At 42.0% G+C, this 20,973-nt stretch overlaps 3 protein-coding genes across 3 annotated transcripts in view; 1 reads left to right on the top strand and 2 right to left on the bottom strand.

Moving 5' to 3' along the window:
* Positions 1 to 6,856, top strand: part of mrpl18 (mitochondrial ribosomal protein L18) — a 7,901-nt gene extending 1,045 nt beyond the window's left edge. Inside the window, exons 3-4 of the mRNA XM_010771655.1 lie at positions 6,255 to 6,489; positions 6,602 to 6,856. Of these exons, the coding sequence (XP_010769957.1) occupies positions 6,255 to 6,489; positions 6,602 to 6,679 (313 nt within the window). The 3' untranslated portion in view covers positions 6,680 to 6,856. The remainder of the gene's footprint in view (positions 1 to 6,254; positions 6,490 to 6,601) is intronic.
* Positions 6,857 to 6,999: 143 nt separating this feature from the next.
* Positions 7,000 to 18,462, bottom strand: si:ch211-203d1.3 (protein phosphatase Slingshot homolog 3). Its single transcript, XM_010771633.1, has 17 exons — positions 18,328 to 18,462; positions 16,666 to 16,822; positions 15,111 to 15,148; positions 14,809 to 14,995; positions 13,805 to 13,920; positions 13,600 to 13,668; positions 12,993 to 13,058; positions 12,689 to 12,865; positions 12,448 to 12,541; positions 11,743 to 11,871; positions 11,466 to 11,512; positions 11,178 to 11,324; positions 9,709 to 9,909; positions 9,368 to 9,599; positions 9,187 to 9,276; positions 8,987 to 9,073; positions 7,000 to 8,284 (listed from the first exon to the last, which is right to left on the bottom strand). The coding sequence occupies exons 2-17, from the start codon at positions 16,711 to 16,713 to the stop codon at positions 8,153 to 8,155; spliced, it is 1,860 nt and encodes a 619-aa protein (XP_010769935.1). The 5' UTR covers positions 16,714 to 16,822; positions 18,328 to 18,462; the 3' UTR covers positions 7,000 to 8,152.
* LOC104945911 (transcription factor Adf-1-like) overlaps positions 18,327 to 20,973 on the bottom strand; it is a 7,397-nt gene continuing 4,750 nt past the window's right edge. Inside the window, exon 3 of the mRNA XM_010771645.1 lies at positions 18,327 to 18,535. Within this exon, the coding sequence (XP_010769947.1) occupies positions 18,445 to 18,535 (91 nt within the window). The 3' untranslated portion in view covers positions 18,327 to 18,444. The remainder of the gene's footprint in view (positions 18,536 to 20,973) is intronic.

Here is a 20,973-nt window from a genome sequence, read left to right as displayed (position 1 = left end):
TCGTGGGAAGGGTGTACGGAGCTGACGGTGGTGAAGTAGATTAGTGGCAGAGAGTAGTTGTATGAAATCTTGCTGCCGTCAACTCTCTATTATCCGAACATACGTTGGTTTTAACGGCTCTGACGACATAATGTACGGCATTGACTCCGCTAAAAATCACGTGTGTTTTGGTCAGTCAGTGAGCCTTATTGGTCATATTTAGTGGAAAAGACAGGTTTTGTATGGGGAGAGGTCTAAAGTAATGCGTATGGGACGCACATTCTATATCTGGTCGTTGCTGGTAACTGTGGCTGTAGTTGTATAACGAGATCAGTATTGTGATCACAGTAACAGTCTCGACTCAGGACTAATGCTCTAAGCTACTCAAAAAATTTAGTGGACGCAACTGTGCCTGGCACTCAGACCGTGTATAGCAATCTCAGGCACCGACACCAGGCCTAGGTAGTTCAGGAGCCTACCTATAGGGAGCACCTAAGTAGAAGTATAATATCGTGTGTACGTTAAAGGTTTGTAAACCTGATCGGATTACAACCGTTACATAAATAGAAAAGTTAAATGTGGTGTGTTAGTGTTTGTGTTTTGTCTTTGATCTTGTATGTGTTCTCTCCCTTTTTGTGTGTAGGAGACACGATAGGGACTCCAAAGAGGGTAAAAGGAATTTGGACACCCAAAAAGGCCTTCTTTTGTTTTGGATGTGGTTTATATCTTTGTTTTTTACACTCCCAGATTCCTGTTTCTCTCTCTTATGGTTATGCTATATAGACTGTTTGTTTCAATATTGACTCTGTTTACATTGTAAACACTATAACCCGATATATTATTGTAACTAACTTCTATTCTCTCTCTATTGTGGGTCTCTATCATGAGAGTCTTTACTTCCTCTTTTTCTGTAATACCTTTTTTGTTCGGGTCACCATGTGTTATTGGTTACTTACACACATTATTTTGTTCCTTTTTTTTTTGTTTTCTTCTTGTATAGGTATTATACTACCTGACTGTCTTATCGAAATTTTAGTAATTATTGTTCTACTCCCCTTATTTTTTTAAATATATGTTCTTTGAAGCTCCGGTCTTTATGACAAAGTGGGGCACTCCCAACTGCGGATTGAATGTACTATTTGAATGTGCAGTTGCTATGTGGCCCTCTCCGTGAGTTGTTTGTATTATTAGTTCTATATTGTGTATAGTTATGATATCTAGGATGGTGTAGGGTGACCTGTACCTAAGTATTTATCATTTTATATGAAGAGCGACTTTAGATTAGTTTTACGTAAAATTACCGGTTTGATAGGATGTTAAATCCTAAAAGGTCTCTCCCAATAAACACTTAGTTGGGAGGGCCTCGCAAACGTCAGTTGTCCTCCCGTGATCTCCAAGCTTGAATTTTTTACACTATGTCCAGCATTATTCGCGAACTTGTTAGCTGGATGAGGAGCAGCATACTCAACCTCTGAACACTTGTATGGTGATGGTCAGAACTGGTGATAGAAGTGGGGTGACGGGTGATACTAGGACAAAACTTTTCAGACGTGTGGTAGGGGAGTAATTTAGGATAGAGCGAAGCGGTGATAACTTTGTGGTCGCCCTCCTACTAAATATAGAGGTGTATCGTCTCCTCCTAACCAGAGCACAAACGAAGCCCTAGTCGAGGAAAAGGTAGGACGATATCCGTCGACATTCTAAGAAGAGACGATGTAAATATGATTCAGTCCGACGGCCCTATATACTTCCTGAAAAGAGTAAAGATAGCTCTACTAAGTGGTAGGAGAAGATAAAATTATGAACCATCTAAGGAGAGAAAGTGTTATACCCACCTTCAAAAGCCATTTTAAAGCTCTATACATACAGTGGGGCAAAAAGGTATTTAGTCAGCCACCAATTGTGCAAGTTCTCCCACGTAAAAAGATGAAAGAGGCCTGTAATTTTAATCCTAGGTACACTTCAACTATGAGAGACAGAATGGGGGGAAAGAATCCAGGAAATCACATTGTAGGATTTTTAATGAATTAATTGGTAAATTCCTCGGTAAAATAAGTATTTGGTCACCTACAAACAAACAAGATTTCTGGCTCTCACAGACCTGTAACTTCTTCTTTAAGAGCCTCCTCTGTCCTCCACTTGTTAACTGTATTAATGGCACCTGTTTGAATTTGTTCTCAGTATAAAAGACACCTGTCCACAACCTCAAACAGTCACACTCCAAACTCCACTATGGCCAAGACCAAAGAGCTGTCAAAGGACACCAGAAACAAAATTGTAGACCTGCACCAGGCTGGGAAGACTGAATCTGCAATAGGTAAGCAGCTTGGTGTGAAGAAATCAACTGTGGGAGCAATTATTAGAAAATGGAAGACATACAAGACCACTGATAATCTCCCTCGATCTGGGGCTCCACGCAAGATCTCACCCCGTGGGGTCAAAATGATCACAAGAACGGTGAGCAAAAATCCCAGAACCACACGGGGGGACCTAGTCAATGACCTGCAGAGAGCTGGGACCAAAGTAACAAAGGCTACCATCAGTAACACACTACGCCGCCAGGGACTCAAATCCTGCAGTGCCAGACGTGTCCCCCTGCTTAAGCCAGTACATGTCCAGGCCCGTCTGAAGTTTGCTAGAGAGCATTTAGATGATCCAGAAGAGGATTGGGAGAATGTCATATGGTCAGATGAAACCAAAATAGAACTTTTTGGTAAAAACTCAACTAGACGTGTTTGGAGGAGAAAGAATGCTGAGTTGCATCCAAAGAACACCATACCTACTGTGAAACATGGGGGTGGAAACATCATGCTTTGGGGCTGTTTTTCTGCAAAGGGACCAGGACGACTGATCCGTGTAAAGGAAAGAATGAATGGGGCCATGTATCGTGAGATTTTGAGTGACAACCTCCTTCCATCAGCAAGGGCATTGAAGTTGAAACGTGACTGGGTCTTTCAGCATGACAATGATCCCAAACACACCGCCCGGGCAATGAAGGAGTGGCTTCGTAAGAAGCATTTCAAGGTCCTGGAGTGGCCTAGCCAGTCTCCAGATCTCAACCCCATAGAAAATCTTTGGAGTTGAAAGTCGAAAGTCCGTGTTGCCCAGCGACAGCCCCAAAACATCACTGCTCTAGAGGAGATCTGCATGGAGGAATGGGCCAAAAATACCAGCAACAGTGTGTGAAAACCTTGTGAAGACTTACAGAAAACGTTTGACCTCTGTCATTGACAACAAAGGGTATAAAACAAAGTATTGAGATGAATTTTTGTTATTGACCAAATACTTATTTTCCACCATAATTTGCAAATAAAGTCTTTAAAAATCAGACAATGTGATTTTCTGAATTTTTTTTTTTTCTCATTTTGTCTCTCATAGTTGAGGTATACCTAGGATGAAAATTACAAGCCTCTCTCATCTTTCCCTTTTTGAAGTGGGAGAAGCTTTGGGCACAATTGGTTGGCTTCACTAAATAAACCTTTTTGCCCAACTGTACATGCTACGCATAACAAATTGAGGATAATAGAATATTATGCATGAAGCCGAACTTAAAACGGCTCATTGAAAAAAAGCTTTTTTTCAGGACCTTTCAGTGCATATTATGCATTCTAATATGCTCACCTTTAATTCAATGCAATAAGAATCAATCGAGCCATGTTCTTTGGCCCGATAGCCTCCTGCAGAAATGCAATGTATCCTAAAAAGAGGCTCAGTGGTGAAGTATTACGTGTAATTACCTGATCAATTATCGGAGTACTTCACGAATGTAACTGACCATACAGTATTGATAACACAAAGCTAACACAAAATTTTGAATAGAGGGGCTTTAGTGTTGAATGCTAAAACTAAGCCAGGAAGGAAGAAGACATAGTGGAGCACAATGGAGGGCGCAACCGCTGACAAACGCGGAACCGTCACACAGCACGACAGACAGACAGACAGAGCAGACGGCATGCAGCACAGACAGACAGTACAGGTAGACAGAACAGGAGCAGAGGGCACGACACATACACGGCCTGTTCTCCGCTCTGCTGTCTCCATGCTGTCTCCCGGTCTTTGCAGCGACCGCGGTGATTGTTGGGAAACCCCTTCCATATGAAGTGAGCGGCACGACGCACCAAGAGGGTGTGAGGCGCTTCGGCTCATGTAAGACCTGCTCGGAGCCATTGGCGCAGAGGAACTCCGGGCTGCATCGGAAGCCTTCATGAGCTGTCGTGGTGAGCCTCAATCCGGGCGTCAAGCAAGGCCCGCGGCCGCCTCTCTGCCTGGGCCTCGGAAGTAACTTCCGCGGTACACTGGTAAGTAACCAAAGCGTCACAATGGCAGTGACAGAGACGCGCTCACACATGCTAGGCTAGCCATTGTAACAGCATCAATCATCTCAAGACATGGCACTCAAAAAGGACACCACGGCGGCCCTCCGTGCTCTCTTCGTGGCGCTCCAGGCCTGGGCAGCACATGTACTGGGCCCATTAATGTCACATGCACGGCATGCCTCTCTTGACTCGCAGCTCACCCACAGAATCGGGACGTACCGTTGGTCTCTTAGGTACCTACCCTCCTTCCGGTCCCCACATATCTGTGCTTAAAGTAGGCAGAGGGCCCAGACCACTTGTTCCTGCTACCGAGTGCCATCGGCTTCTAGCTTGGCATATTGCAGTAAACCCACCGGCAAGGATCAGCAGTATATATCTAAGCGGCGAGCATGCCTGGTCCTCCTTGGTGCCTGGCTGTGGTTTGCAAGTTTTTCGCGTTGTAGCAGTCCGAAAAAAAAAAAAAAAAAAAAAAAAAANATCTCAACCCCATAGAAAATCTTTGGAGGGAGTTGAAAGTCCGTGTTGCCCAGCGACAGCCCCAAAACATCACTGCTCTAGAGGAGATCTGCATGGAGGAATGGTCCTCCATGCAGATCTCCTCTAGAGCAGTGATGTTTTGGGGCTGTCGCTGGGCAACACGGACTTTCAACTCCCTCCAAAGATTTTCTATGGGGTTGAGATCTGGAGACTGGCTAGGCCACTCCAGGACCTTGAAATGCTTCTTACGAAGCCACTCCTTCGTTGCCCGGGCGGTGTGTTTGGGATCATTGTCATGCTGAAAGACCCAGCCACGTTTCAACTTCAATGCCCTTGCTGATGGAAGGAGGTTGTCACTCAAAATCTCACGATACATGGCCCCATTCATTCTTTCCTTTACACGGATCAGTCGTCCTGGTCCCTTTGCAGAAAACAGCACCAAAGCATGATGTTTCCACCCCCATGTTTCACAGTAGGTATGGTGTTCTTTGGATGCAACTCAGCATTCTTTCTCCTCCAAACACGTCTAGTTGAGTTTTTACCAAAAAGTTCTATTTTGGTTTCATCTGACCATATGACATTCTCCCAATCCTCTTCTGGATCATCTAAATGCTCTCTAGCAAACTTCAGGCGGGCCTGGACATGTACTGGCTTAAGCAGGGGGACACATCTGGCACTGCAGGATTTGAGTCCCTGGCGGCGTAGTGTGTTACTGATGGTAGCCTTTGTTACTTTGGTCCCAGCTCTCTGCAGGTCATTGACTAGGTCCCCCCGTGTGGTTCTGGGATTGTTGCTCACCGTTCTTGTGATCATTTTGACCCCACGGGGTGAGATCTTGCGTGGAGCCCCAGATCGAGGGAGATTATCAGTGGTCTTGTATGTCTTCCATTTTCTAATAATTGCTCCCACAGTTGATTTCTTCACACCAAGCTGCTTACCTATTGCAGATTCAGTCTTCCCAGCCTGGTGCAGGTCTACAATTTTGTTTCTGGTGTCCTTTGACAGCTCTTTGGTCTTGGCCATAGTGGAGTTTGGAGTGTGACTGTTTGAGGTTGTGGACAGGTGTCTTTTATACTGAGAACGAGTTCAAACAGGTACCATTAATACAGTTAACAAGTGGAGGACAATGTGATTTCCTGGATTCTTTCCCCCCATTATGTCTCTCATAGTTGAGGTATACCTAGGATGAAAATTACAGGCCTCTCATCTTTTTAAGTGGGAGAACTTGCACAATTGGTGGCTGACTAAATACTTTTTTGCCCCACTGTATATACTACCAGTATTTATGATCAATATGATATTTTATTGGGACTTTACATATTATATACACATCATCTGCAAATACATGTCAAGTTTTATATTTGTCCAAACAAAAACGCAAATACAGATTTTCAAGATTGAATCCTGCAGATCTGAATTCTCCATATTCCTCCTGCCTTTGTCTCTTCTGTTTTATCATGTTTGTCTCTTTCGTGTATTCAGGTTGGAGTTTATTCGAACCAAGAGCCATGTGACGGCCAGCGTGTTCTCCAGCAGCTCTCCTGTCCCGGTGCTCACCTGTTCCACCAAAGAGTGGGCGCTGAAGAGGGATCTGCACTCCACCAGCTGCGTGGCGGCGTGCCAGGCTGTGGGCGAAGTGCTGGCACACCGCTGCCATCAGGCCGGCATCACCAGGATGGTGTACAGGGCCATTCCCTGGACCTACCGCTCTGACGCTGTGAGTACAAGCAGATAAGCTGCTGTTTGAAAATGTATTTGGATGTCTGTTTCTACCCCTTTAGTCGTCACCAGCTTGATGTTCATCTCTCCCTGACCTTTGTTTTTCACAGGTCCAGTCTTTCAGGACAGCATTGAAAGAGGGAGGAATCACCCTCAGTGAACCCAGGAGGAAATACATCGACAACTGAGTTCAAGAATCATTTATCACGTTTTGTTAAAATGTCCTGTATCCCTTTCTCTTTGCTCTCTCTTCAATGAGGACTGTACGGTTATTAAGATGACCAGCACTACAGTAAATGACAATGAGTGAAGTACGTCTGCTGTCCTGTGCTCTGTCTCTTGTGAATAAAACGTTTCTAAACTGATTGAGTCCTCGTGTTAATTTATTCAAGACAAAAAAACATTTGGTTTTAATATAATTGTTTATTTTTTCACTCAGTGATTGTTGTAAACAAGAGTGAGGTGCAGACAGTGGAGGACTTCACACAACAGGGCGTGGAGACATAAGAAAAAGGCATTGATCATTTTATTCATAGTACAGTGTGTCGCTGGCTCAGGCAGTGGGGAGCGTGTGTTGTGAGATTATAAAGTGCATGTTCTCTTTAAATGTAAGCATGCAGGTTAAATAAAGCTTTAGCTTTGGGTTCACTGGATAAAAACTACCAGCATGAAATTAAAATATTGCGTCTCAGCATCCAGTGATCGTGAGTCTGAAAACAGTATTTTGAATAATTTAGCTTAATTCATAAAACAGCCTTATAAATACATGAGAAAACCCTGAGGTCGAACACGTTGGTACAAAAACGCATAACATGCACCCAGGTCATCAGCAGTTCTGTGTATATATATATATATATATGTATATATATATACATACACATATACATATATAGATATATATAGATATACATATATATATATACACAAGGTCTACATATGCTTTATGCATACATGCAAAAAGCTTTGGGAAGTCACATTAAACTGTAATCAGAGAAACAGTACAAGAGTCATACAATACGCAGCCACCACCTCGGAGTAAAGACATACACATCACCAGTCATAGAGTCGTAATCATTCTCAGGTTGAAGGCACTCCTACAGCTCTGGTGTTTAAATAGAAAGAATCAAATAAAAGGAGTGAAATTGGTTCCTAACATTACTTTCAATATATTCATTGGCACATTAGAATACGTGGTTTGGCTTGTGCTATAAAACTGGCCCTGACTTGGTCCATGATGCACAGCTTCGATAACATGAACTCCTCCCATCTGTCAACAATGAGCGTCACGTGGAAAAGACTTCTGATGGGAGAACTTGGACTGGCAGCATACATCCTCATATTCACAGAGAAGGAGAAAAGCAGAAACGTTTTTGCATAGATTCTGTGGAGGGGTGATGCGAGAGCGGAAGAAGGAAGGAAAGGAGATGTTCTAAAAACACTGAAGAATCCCATAATAATATTACAACTAAGTACAATAATAATGACTTCAGCCACCCTGACTTTCAGTGGTATATTACAGTATAATCCTAATATCAAAAGTGAACCGTCATCAGTTATAATAATTTGGAACAAAGATATGAATCATCATCCCCCCCCCCCCAGCCATCTTCTTCCTCCTTCATGGGTCCCGCTCCCTCCTCTTTCTCCCTGCCCCTCTGTCTTCAGGGTTTGTTTTCACTCGCGCCAGGCAGGCTTCGTGGCTCAGGTGAAACGTCCGTGCAGGCTCTCTGGTGAGTCAGACGCTTTTGGCTACTCCTTCGCTGCCGTGGAGACCGCGATGGACTGCCGAGGAGCTTTGAAAGGAACAAAGAAATAGAAATGAAGCTTTTAGAGAGAGACCGGCTAAAAGTTGGAAGCATTGGCCCTGAACTAACATTTAGAAACAACAATAGAGCTAAGGCATAATACTGGTGGTAAACAGTCACAACCCAAAAGATTCTGCTTATAGGAATACCCCAGCGAAATCTATAACAATTTTCTGTATTTGTGTTTATGTAAACAATTTCTGTGTATAGCTGGACATATTTATTTCACTAAATTCCATGTCAAACATTTAATTTCGCTGTAAAATTCTCAGTACACCAACAAATACTCAGTACACAGGAGCAAAAGATTTGCCATGACATTATTTTATACAAGCTATATATTAATTTATTGAGTTTCCAGAAATAAGGATTTATCATGATATATCGTTAACGAGATATTGCATGACCTATATCAAGATATAATGTTTAAGTATCGTATTTATAGTATGATTAGCCCCATTTTCTACCTTAAGGAGAAGGAAGATAAGAACAACTCTTTCAATAATAAAAGGGCATCTGTTGGATTTAGAAAACATTTAAAAATAACTATTTTTCAAAAACATCCCAAACATCTACCCAGTTCATTTCAACACCAATCTCCTCTATATTTCTTGAACAAACGCCACCATTTGTTTGTACAGCTAAACTACAAAGAGCATTAAAGAGAGACTTGCACTCGGCTTCGTTCACCTGCTCTCGTCCTTTGTCTTCATCACTGATGGACTGCATGAGAGAGAAGAGGTTCATCCTGCCGCTGCGATTTACACTCGGAGCCACCTTCAGACGAGAGAGAGAGAACATCAAAAAAGGTGCATGAAGGGATAAAGTGTGTGTGTGTGTGTGTGTGTGTGTGTGTGTGTGTGTGTGTGTGTGTGTGTGTGTGTGTTCACCTTGTCTGGTTCGTTCACTGTAATAGAGCAGTTTGGTGTCGGCTCGGGCCCCTGGTTGGTCTCCGACTGGGGGAGGGGCTCTTCAAACAACTGGGTGTGTTTGAGAAAATAAAAAAACTGAAGATGAAGAGTGTGCAGGATCTAAAATGTCAAATAACATATCATTGATGCAACTACTTACGTCTGTCTCTTCCTTCGCTTCATCTTTTTCATCCAGGCTACAAACATCTTTTTCATCTGGACTCTCTTCATCCGTCAGGTCATAATCGCCAAATCCCTCAGAATCCTCATCGCCCTCCTCGTCCTCCTCGTCCTCCTCTGGCTTTCCTGCCTCCCGTCTCTCCTCCTTGCGGACTGACTTCTGTCTGTGGTCTCTCGACCTCCTCCTCCAGAGTGTGCTGTGGCGCTGCTGGCTACAATATTAAAAAGGAAGACACAACACACTCAGATGAGCACAAAGCAAATCTAAAACCTCACAGCCGTAGATCTTCATACAGCATCACGCCTAACAGTGTCGCTGACCTGGCGTTGAGGATGCCGTTGTAGGTCTGCAGCTGCCTCGTGAAGCCTTCGTTGGGCTTGGCGATGGACCTGCGATCCCTGACGTAGTCCAACGCCATCTCCAGCGACCAGTGATGCTCCTTCATGGCGTAGGCCATCACCGTGGAGGCAGAGCGAGAAACGCCCATCTTACAGTGCACCAACACGGCCTGTCCACTGTCCCTGTGACACGGAGATCAGGAGAAAGTCACTTAGTGGTTTAGGGGCTTTGCTTGACTTGTAATATATATAGAAATGAACTCAAATGTGCATATAAGTCACAGTGCAACAAATGTAAACAGCAACATTTACGCTGAGATAAAGCTGGTAACAAAATGAACACGTTTAAGGAAATGCAATCATTCATCATCCACTTGTAGAGAGTTAGACGAGAAGCAGGGCCGTTTCTAGCCTTTTGGGGGCCTTGTGCAAGATGCTGATGGGGGCCCTAGTTTTTTAACTACAATGGGGGGATTCCGAAGCCTTTAAGATGAACTGTGGAGAAGCATCGATCTGTGACACTTTAAGAGGAAAACAGGCTAATTTCACAAAAACCCAGCAATTGAAACTTACAAAAAATGATATTAAAAAAGGTAAAGAATAAGGCTCCTCTATTTCATAAATGCAAGAGATGCAGCATTTTCTCAACAATGTTACATTTACATTGTTCCTCTTCCTCAGACGTCACTTTATTACCCCAAAAACACAAGCCACAGCTTTGCTATCATTGCAGTTTAGTTGTGTTTATATCCTACATTGGATGTGTAAGCATATAATGCTTCACCGAACACAGGAGGGGGCTTGGCTGTCTACAAATAAAGACGGCTCATTTTAATTCTACCCAAATATATTGAGGCTGAACCTGAACTTTCAGCTTGGGGGCCCCCTAGTGCCCTATGCATCTGCATAGTCCGCGTATAGGAAGAAACGGCCCTGACGAGAAGACTAAAGTGCTATTAGTCTGCTCCCCTAACTCTGTCAAAGAGAATTTGCAGTGGTCTGTGTAAAAATACAGGAGGTCTTCATCTCTGGATTTAGCATGTCAAACCTTTCCCCCTCATGATAAGGCTTCATGCCAATCGGAGCAGTCACAGGTATATGAAACATGTTATAATAATAATAATATGGTTTTCATGTTTGGTAACTGGACACAATCTAAATATGTTATAGAGTTAAGGACACACATGTGATTGTGCTTTTCTACAACTGTTCTCTGCTAAATACTGCACAATGCTTTTTAGTTTGCATGTACGTATACGGTACGAGTACGGTTAAAAACTGTTCCTCGACAGGTTGCCCCTCACAGTGACTTTAGCACAGGCGCCGTGGGAATTGTAGTCCTTTATAGTGCGTTGACTACAGACGTCACAATTAGGTGGCCTTTCTTATAAAATCTAAATAGTGGCTCTGACATACGGTGTGTTGTGATGCGTTTGGGGTTGCAGGACTACCTGGCCGTGTTGATGAAGTTGAACGTGTCGGTCCAGTGAGGCAGCAGGTCGCTGGCCTCCACATCGTACACTCTGATGTTCATGTAAGTGAAGGACTCTGGGAAAAAGTTGTCAATCTCCCTGGTCACATTCAGAATATATCCCACACTGAAAAACAAAAAGGCACCAAGTTAGAGCCACAGAGGTGATGACTCGGCTAAACACAATGGCACAATTTAAGTATACACATGAGGTTCATGAGACAATGGGAACCAAAACAGATCTATAAATAATGCTGGAAACACTGACTTGTTTTTCTGCAGCTCCTCAAAGTTAGCTGCGTTCCACTCAGAGCCCTGAAACCAGAAGCAGAAGGGTGAGTCGAGTGCACGAAAAGGAAAGGGCCGACAAATCGTCTTTCCTATCGCTTTCGACACAGCCGTCACAAAAAGGGGAAGTTACGGTCACATGACAGCCTCCTGGTGAAAGCACATCTCACTTTATTAACTCTTGCATAAGAAAGGCCTCTTGCTATGAGGGTATACTAAAGCCTATGGATGGTCTTTGGATGTCAGCAATCACTCACCAGGTAAAGGAAGTCAAATATTTTGGAGGGATTATCCATCTGAGCCATGGTGACCAGGATCTCATTGTCTATGTACTCCTTGAAGGGTTTCATGTCGAAGCCTATCCTGGTCTCCAGAGCGGAGTGCACCTGCACCAGTAAAGGAGAGATCACAGTATACATGCTTTACCAAATGGTTTTTCTACATTAGAAGCCTTTATTAAAGTTAATGAAGTTTGAATGTCTGCCGTCATGTCAGTCATCACACCAAACAATGTTTTTATAAATGTTGTGAATTTTGGAAATGATAACATTCATCTTTTTTTCAATCTAGAAACCAGCAGTCTATCGGTCTACAAATATCCCTATCTTTCAGTTTTCTGCCCTAGGTGGCAGAAGATTCGGCATGGTGGTCAAGATTTGCGAGTTAGTGTGTGTACGAAAATGCGATTGTTTCAATAGATTTGAAGCACTGGAGTGATTGGAAACGTTTGTGAAACAGGTTGGAAATATCTATGAGGCAACACTAGATGTAATTCTACAAATTGGGTCAAACTAATAATATGAGTGCAGCCTAATTATAACCAGCAACTGTGCAGAAATACAGCATTTAAACTGAATAAATAGACATGCAAAACATATATGAACCTTTTTTAACTTCTATTTAACCCTGGTAGTTATCTGATTTTCTTTCACTTCCTCCTGATGTCTGCTCGCACTTCTTACCATTTTAGACGTGAGGTTGTCCAGGTCTTCAGTGCTCAGGATGTCTCTCAGCTGCTCTTTGATCAGCGTCTCGTCGGACAATCTGTTTGCCGAGCTTACCATGCAAGAAAAAAGGAAACGTAAGTAAAACCTGACGTGTATACAAACGGTGAGAAGAAATTAGGACTTTTGATTTACACATTCACATCAGAGGTGGATTGGAGCTGGATGCATGTACTCAGTTTAGCGGTGCTTTCCTCACCTCTGGCCGTCACTGCGCACTGACTCCAGGTCGTTCATGGCCTCCCACTCGTTGAGGCAGAAGCGGTCCGACTCAGTGTGCTGGTGGTAGTGCTCGGCCCACTCCAGACCGTTTCCTGGGATCACCGCTGCACTGACGGCGCGCTCAGTGCAGCCGTGCAGCGCCTGCAGGACAGACCTGACAGGTGGGGGGGGGGGGTTTAAATGCAAGATCTACAGCAAGTAGCCATGTCGTTTTTAGTGAGGTGCTTTAAGAAGTGATGTAACGGATGCCATGGTAATTTCATGAATGCATTATCACGTACCACATGGTCTGCATGGAAACAGGCTTAAAGATTCTGGTCTCTTCAGCAGCGGTGACGCTGAAACCACTGAGGAGAAAAGACAGAAGCATGAGCTACAGTAATGAAGATAACAATTGTTGAGAAATGAGGAAGTAATGCTGATAAGAAGCGCTGTCGCACTACGAGATAGAGAGGGTTTATTCAGTGCAACTTAGTGACGATTCTTATCAAGAATGTAGAGAATAAATATGTGAGGACGGGGGGGAACACACACACTCCTCTGAGCATCGCCACGTAAGGAGAACACTGTAATGTGAGGCCTAAAGAAAACAGCCTCAACAATCTTCAGGGAGACAAACCTTCAACCACACAGAAACAACAATAGTTCACTTTCATCGTTCATTGCAGAAGCACATGATCTCCATGCTTATGTAAGGGTCTAAATGAGTCATAGGAGTAGTTGTAATTCATAGGGAATGATTCTGTTCCATAAATAGAGACCATTACTCCTTCACATTATCACTGGCCAGCATCCCAGACATCAGGCTGCACCGTCTGTGCTGCAGCCTCACACACTCCCCCTGTGTTCAAATGTATTCCTCATTCCCAGTTTGTAACGGTTTCTTACCCGTCTCCGTCCAGATACACCTGTGTGTCGCTCCATATGGGCAGGACCAGGCCGATGGTGCACTGGTCGCTGCGACGAGGCGGGGAGGAAGCAGAGACACAAGAAAGAGGGGAGGTTTCACTTTTTAGAGCCAAACCAGACATGATTAACCAAATGGGAATCTTATCTTTGTGACACAGTACACTCGCATCTTGGTTACACACACCTGTCTGAGTTGGGGAAATCCATGCCCAGCAGGATGCTCTCTTGTTTGTTGCCGACGGTGCAGACGACGATCAGATATCTGACTCTGACCGAGCTGATGGACTCCAACTGCACCGCCTGCGTGAGAGAGGGTCAATCATGAGACAGAGGATGAGTGAGACAGAAACAAGACAGAAATGGAAGTCAAGAAGACGGAGGACAAGTACAATTACTGAGTTTACATTCACATATTGCTGTTCCCTTTGTAGTCTGATGTAAAACAGAATTCAAACAAACCACAGCGCTAAATATCCTGTGTAGCACATTTGTCTTGGCCTTCCCAGGAACACCAGGGAAGTAAATGTTGTGTTTGCAGAGAAACTCAGATCCTCGTTATGTTCCACTTACAGAGCCACAGCAGGACTGACATGTTGTAACCTAGCAACTCCAAATGCTATACATTTCCTATTATCTGTTTCACACATCCTGTTTTAGATGTACTCTCTTTCATAGCAAATTCTGCATGGCAATACATCTGAAAGAACGGGGGTGTTTTACTCCTTCATGGAAACTCTTAAACCCATGACTATAAGAGATGTCCATGGAAAATAACTAAATGTTCAGCGTGATGGATTATCTAATATCTGAATTAGAATGTTTCCTGCAGCACATTTTCATATCTTAAGGGTGAACAGCAGCTTTCTGCAAAACATACTGGCTACTAAATATTAGTGTAATGCTGCGGAAAGCACCAGTTCAGCGCTGTGTTGCAGTAACGGACTGAAACCTATCACTGAAACACACAAAGCTACAGTATAGACCATCAGTGTAGAATTCACATTACACGTTCACATTCAACTTAATATTCTGTTAAAGTCCCTACAGATTAGGACTCTCCACCTGATGTGCCCCAGCTGTTGAACAGTATCCTCTTGAATCCAGACAATTAAGCACAGATCATTCTGCTTGTTATTTTCTAATTCTACCGATTGTATTTCCAGCATGCCGGTAAACTTGAGGTCTCACCAGCTTCATGGTGTCTTCCGGTCGGAGCTGTTCCACCATGGCATGAAGCTGTTTGTGCCGTTTGTCTGACGCTCGATCGCCTTCCTCACCAGGAGAAGGTGGAGAGGAAGAAGTTTCCTCATCGATGCCCACCCTCTCACCCTCTTCCAGCAGGAGGACCGCCCCCTTCACCAGGGCGAAGCTCTCCCTACAGAGGGGCAGAGGACAGTTTGTTAAACGCCGCTGCTCTCCAGACACTGGGAATCATTTTGCTATGAGTTTAAACAGATGACAATTCAAAGACAACAAAGGGACACATTTACCTTTTCTGAAGCGTTGCTCTCCTCTGAAGGGTTTCATTCTTAAAAATAAAATAAATAAAATCACAGAACGCCTCATCAGGGAGAATAGGACAACATGTTTATCCTCTGTTGTGTATGATGGCATGTAGGGGCCAGGTAGGGGCAAATATACCAATGAAAAACCCTTATGTAAATAAAAGTTTGTCAAATTATGAGAAAATTACTTTATTTGTATTATCAGCAATTGGTTAATTTGTGACTTTAATCTCAGAGATTATTGTAGTTTTAGTTTTCTCCTAAATGTGTGAATAGTTCCGTATAATTGACCCCATTTAAATTCAGCTTCAAGTGTTTTTTTTCTTCTAAAAGTAAAACCATTTTTTCTGTCGTATTATTATTTCCCCTCTACTCCATCCCTATGAATAAAAAAAGTTGTTAACCTACTAAGGCCCTAATAAGCCAAAATAATTGTGTTAATGTCTGATTCTGATTTCTCAAATAATAATGTAATTAGATTCTAAATATTCCAGCTCTGTCACATTTCTGTTGTGTAATCCTTTGCTGGAGTTGGATTTCATATTCGTTAATACGAGTTATTTGTAATGCTCCCAAACAGCACATTTCCGACTTGTTACTAACACCGTCACAGCTGATCTGGGAACATTGGAGGCAGTGTGAGTGATGTCTTTCCTGTTGAGAAGTGCGTACACAAAAAGGGCTGGCAAAAAATGTCCAGTCATTTCTCGGGTGAAATGTGGTGCGACACAGATAAGGTGCAGTGAAGGACCGAAGTGAGTGAACAGACACAAGAGTGGTATGTTAGCACAAGGGGGTGGGGGGGGTGGGGTTAAAACCACTATGTGTGCAGTGAAATAGGAAATGAAGGAGAAGCACAATGCAAAAGAGAGAACCAATAAGAGAGAGAAGTAGCAGCAGTACGGAGGGTTTACGGAGAAAGAAACTTGAGACAGTAACATTACCTGTTACGAAACTGACAAGTCCAGACAGAGTCAAGAAAACAAAAATAGAGAGGAGCAATGGGCAGGAGCCAGGAGAGGAACAATGGGGGGTTTGAAAAAGAAGAAAAGGAGAGAACACAAGTTAAGATAGTAGAGTGAATAGATACTGTGACCAAATATGCAAAGAAATGAAACGTGGACCCAGAGTCAGGTCGTTTTAGTTGGAAAAGAGCAGAAGAAAAGCCTAGGATGTGAAGGTAAACCATCTTCATGATAGAGGGACAGAATGAGGAGATACAGGTAGAGACAGCTGATGGTAATAAGTGTTTATATGATAATACGTGTGCATTAATCACTGTTTGTAGGAGCATAAGGACAAACAGAAGCTGGTCCAATCACATTGCTGTAATGAAGGAAAACGTAATCAGTTCAAAGATATATCTGTGGTACGTTTGCCCTGTAGGCCTATCCTGAGAGCGAGTACAAAACTAAAAACAGCCTCATTTATGCTTCGTGGTTCTAAACCATTCTATGTAAAAAGCAAAAAGGTCATTCTTTCATATCTCAGGGAGCAAACTTGCACGTGCACAACGTGGTGTTGAGATGACTGAACTCACTGGAGCGGAGGAGATGGACGGGAGCCGACGCAGGGTCAACAGAGCCATGGCACAGTCTTCTCTCCTTTCAACCTGCGGTGGCTTGCAGGCTCAGACAGGCTCTGCAGGTTCCTCGGCCAAAAGTGTGCAGTGGGCGGGGCGAAGGTGGTATTTTATCCTGAAATAACATGTGGATATTTGATCGGCTGCATACCAGAGACTCCTCAAGAAGAATTTAAGGATTTTAGTTGTCTGCTTCAGGAACTCCTGAGAAATAGATGAATTGGGATTTCCAATTTGTACTACTGCATTTTGAAATCTCTATGGAATTGTTCTCGGGGGACACATTTCCAAACATTTTTTAAAATCTGTCAAATTGTTGCTGATATATTTTGTCTTTAGACACATAGTTCTACTGTTTTTCATATACTTATTATATTTTAGGGGGAAAAAAAAGCTAGTCCCATGTGCCCAAAAACTCAATATAGTATAGAAAAATGGCGGCATCTCAGAAACCACAAAGAGAACATTAAAGTTTCTATGAAGTCATAACAGGTTGAATATCAGGGATATGGTTATATTTTTCAAGTGCAATAACTATTTTACATGGAAGACAATTCATAGACACACTGTTAGTGTTTGACTATCAAAAATGTAATCGATTCTTTTATGTGATCTAAAAACTTCAAAACGTTATACCAACCAGAACAAGTGTTGTTCCATTTTTATTCTAAATATAGCCATTTGCCACACCAGTAGAGGTAGGGTTGGGCGATGTGAGAATAAAGCATGGGATAATCTTAGGGGTTTTGTCTCAACATTACTCAATGACATTACTGGATTTGCAGCATTTTTGCATCAACAAGATGTGTTTTATATTTGATAATTAAACTCCAAAGACCAACACTATTATCTGGTTATTTAACCAATAAATAGGGTAACTCAAGTTTAAAGACAATGATATATGATACTGTGATATAAAAAAAGACAAGTCACTTTCCCTTTACAGGGTTGAAACTACATTCATTAGAGCCTAATCATTTGATTGTTTACCGCATTGTTTGTCAGAATATAGACAGAGGGAGACTATAATTACAGTACATTAACCTTAACAATTATTAAGATACAATTACATAGATATCCTTCTTCTGCTTGTTAGGATATGATGATTCGTCTTGATAACATTAAAGGCGTGTCTGTGAGATCATTATGCAAATTCAAATAAGAAAATATAAATCTGAAGTTTTAAAAAAAGTTAATCATGTATATCTTCCTACTAATGTGTGTGTGTGTGTGTGTGTGTGTGTGTGTGTGTGTGTGTGTGTGTGTGTGTGTGTGTGTGTGTGTGTGTGTGTGTGTGTGTGTGAGTGTGTGTGTGTACTGCGGACTATGGATATGACAGTACGGTGACGCCTGCAGTAATGACAGTAAATATGTGATACGGCTCGTTGCATACCGATAATAGACTCATGATGTTATCGCGACATTGTTAACAGGTAATCTTATATCGTTTTGATACTGACTGACGAACTGCGAATAGACATGCAACCAACCATTAACAACAAGCCGAATAACGATAGCCTGTTACAACCAGCCCAAGCTATCACTCAGCTGACGATAATGATAGCCTTTGCTAACATTAAGATATACAAATACACGAAGAAAGACAATGTATTTCCTCACCTTTTACAGACTTGGCCCCCACTTTAATTTCCTGCTTTGAAGGCTAATTGTTTGTTCCTCAAGTACTGAGTGTCTCTTATTCCGCCTTCTGCAGACTTCACCATTTACAGACACAGCTCACGAGAGGAATGACCACTGCGCTGAAACAGCCGAGCACGAGCAGAAGAATGAGCAGGAGGGGACAGTGACGTCATACGCAGAGGCACGTCGTTTTATTTTATCCTTGTAAAGGCACAGGTCTACTCACTTTCCTTTTGGATTCTAATGAAATATTGAATGTTGTTTAAAGTAATCATGATATAAAGAATGAGGGTATGAATGTAAGTATGCATTTTGGACATTTTAAATATAAAATGGAATTAATTGCAAATGTATTTAAACTCACAATAAACAATATTTATTTAATTTTACAGTAAAATATTTAACTATACATTCTTGTCTACATCTATGTATATAGATAGATAGGTAGACAGATAGATATGTATATAGATAGATAGAATCTTTATTCATCCCAAATTTGGAAATTATTTTTGTTCCAGCAGCAGTGTTAAGCATTGCATGAGCACCAAAACCTCTCGCCACCTGAAGTTTCTTCCCCTCCGCTACGGGCCTCTTAAACAAGGCCCGGCCCCCACTGACACAACGTAGACTCTATATGCATTACATTAATGTACACAATGTTCAAATACTGCTTACTGCACATATTCTTATTTCATATTCTATAACTCATTGCATTCCATCTAGCTGTAAATTACTGTTTTATTTTATTGCTATTTAACTATATTTTATTACAGATGTTTTGTTTTATATTAGATTGCTTGTTTTATATGGAGATTCTTTGTTTTAAGTTATGTATTCACCATGACATCAAGTCAAATTCCTCGTGTGTGAACCTACCTGGCAATAAACCAGTTTCTGATTCTGAAATGAAGTCAGAAGAGAAATGTAAACATGCCCTAAATAGGCTATACAAAAAATAATTGCAAATTGCAGAGACTTATGATTTATTGACTTGAACAGATAATTTTACAACAGACATCCTTACCAACAAAACAACAAACAAGACGTGTTTTTTCATTCTGTCTCTCATGTCTAAATTTGACATGACACATTAGTGTAAATTAAAAAAATATATACGTCTGTCAGAGACACCCTTTATATACAGTCGGTGCAAGGCTGTAACCATGGAGTCAACATTGGGGGGGGACCAAAAAAAAAATAGCAATTTAATAAATAAAAAAATGTAATCAGTTAGGCTATATATAGGGGGGGGACATTTTGAGCGTATCTGGTAAATTCGGCCTAGCGTCGGAGACAAGCCACCTCTTTCTAATTTCATTTTCCAGGGACTTGTCCGTCAAATACTTGAAGAAGCTATTGTCCACCTCATGCAGGAAGTGTGGCAGCAAACTACGTGGCAACTGCCGCAGTCTGTGTTCAAAGGTTTTTGAGTAGGCCGCGATGTAGTCATTATGTTCACCCTTCGAAGTTAAATGTTTCAGGGTCCTGCCAATCTTGCGCATTAACGTTTCTGACGCCTCACTGGTGGACTTATCCAGCATCTTCCTGCTACGCTTCACCCGAGGCCTTGGAGTGCTTGAGTGACTGAATGTGCTTGGCCCCTCTCCGAGCGGTGCCAGTGTGGACTCTGTTCCACAGATAGGGGATTCTGCCAGGGGAGTGCAGGGCCTTGACTCAGCATCAAAGAGGAAGGGCTCCTCAGGGGTGCTGGTCCAGGTTTCACTGCTGGTGCCATCAGAGGGTGGTTCTGCAGCCACCAGAGGTTCCTTTTTTTAAATTATAAATTCACAATTAGTTGGATTTAATACCATGGATTCTTAAAACTGTTTACTAAGCATTCATAACAAAACAATTCCCTGAAATGTGTGTGCCATTCGTTCGGGGTGTGGTCAAGTGTGAGAGGCACATTGTAGACAAACTGTGATGGCTCTATTCAGATGCTAAAAACACACTTCTAGACAGATTGTAGAAGATAATGGGAGAATGAAGCCACCATCACGTGTGAAAGGCTAAATGTGAATAGAGGGGCAGAAACTGTCTTGCAAATTTACATTTCAATCTTGAACAATGAACAGCGGTAGGCAGTAACAAAGTACATTTACTTAAATACTGTACTGCCCCTTTCCCATTCAGGCAACTAGTGTACTTTATACTGCGCTACATTTATTTGATAACTTTATTAACTTTGATTCAGATTCAGAACAATACAAAATATAATCAAGAAATATTTTATCATGTATTATTATAGGTTAAGATAAAAACGTTATTGATCCCATGGTGAATTTCATAAGCTACCCAGTAGTGTATAATGTAATTTAAATCAGCTCCTCCTTTACCAGCTGCAACATTAAGGTGATGAGCACATCAATAATTATAATACAATAATATATATAATATTCTGTCATTGTTATATTTACCACTGTAACCACCAAATGAATGAAAATAATGTNCCCATGGTGAATTTCATAAGCTACCCAGTAGTGTATAATGTAATTTAAATCAGCTCCTCCTTTACCCGCTGCAACATTAAGGTGATGAGCACATTAATCCATCAATAATTATAATACAATAATATATATATATATTACTCTGTTATTGTTATATGTACCACTATAAATGAATGAA

Source organism: Notothenia coriiceps, unplaced genomic scaffold, assembly GCF_000735185.1.
Source record: "Notothenia coriiceps isolate Sejong01 unplaced genomic scaffold, NC01 NC01_scaffold00000339, whole genome shotgun sequence".
In the NCBI taxonomy this organism is placed as follows: domain Eukaryota; kingdom Metazoa; phylum Chordata; class Actinopteri; order Perciformes; family Nototheniidae; genus Notothenia; species Notothenia coriiceps.
Note: the sequence above shows the minus strand (reverse complement) of the source record. Positions and strands in the feature narration are given on the sequence as shown.

Excerpts from the sequence above, each read along its gene's own strand:
- si:ch211-203d1.3 (XM_010771633.1), bottom strand. The coding sequence starts at position 16,713 with ATGGCTCTGTTGACCCTGCGTCGGCTCCCGTCCATCTCCTCCGCTCCA. Across the intron at positions 9,600-9,708 it reads AACGGCATCCTCAACGCCAG|CCAGCAGCGCCACAGCACAC; the intron begins GTCAGCGACACT and ends TTAATATTGTAG. Across the intron at positions 9,074-9,186 it reads CAGTGAACGAACCAGACAAG|GTGGCTCCGAGTGTAAATCG; the intron begins GTGAACACACAC and ends TCTCGTCTGAAG.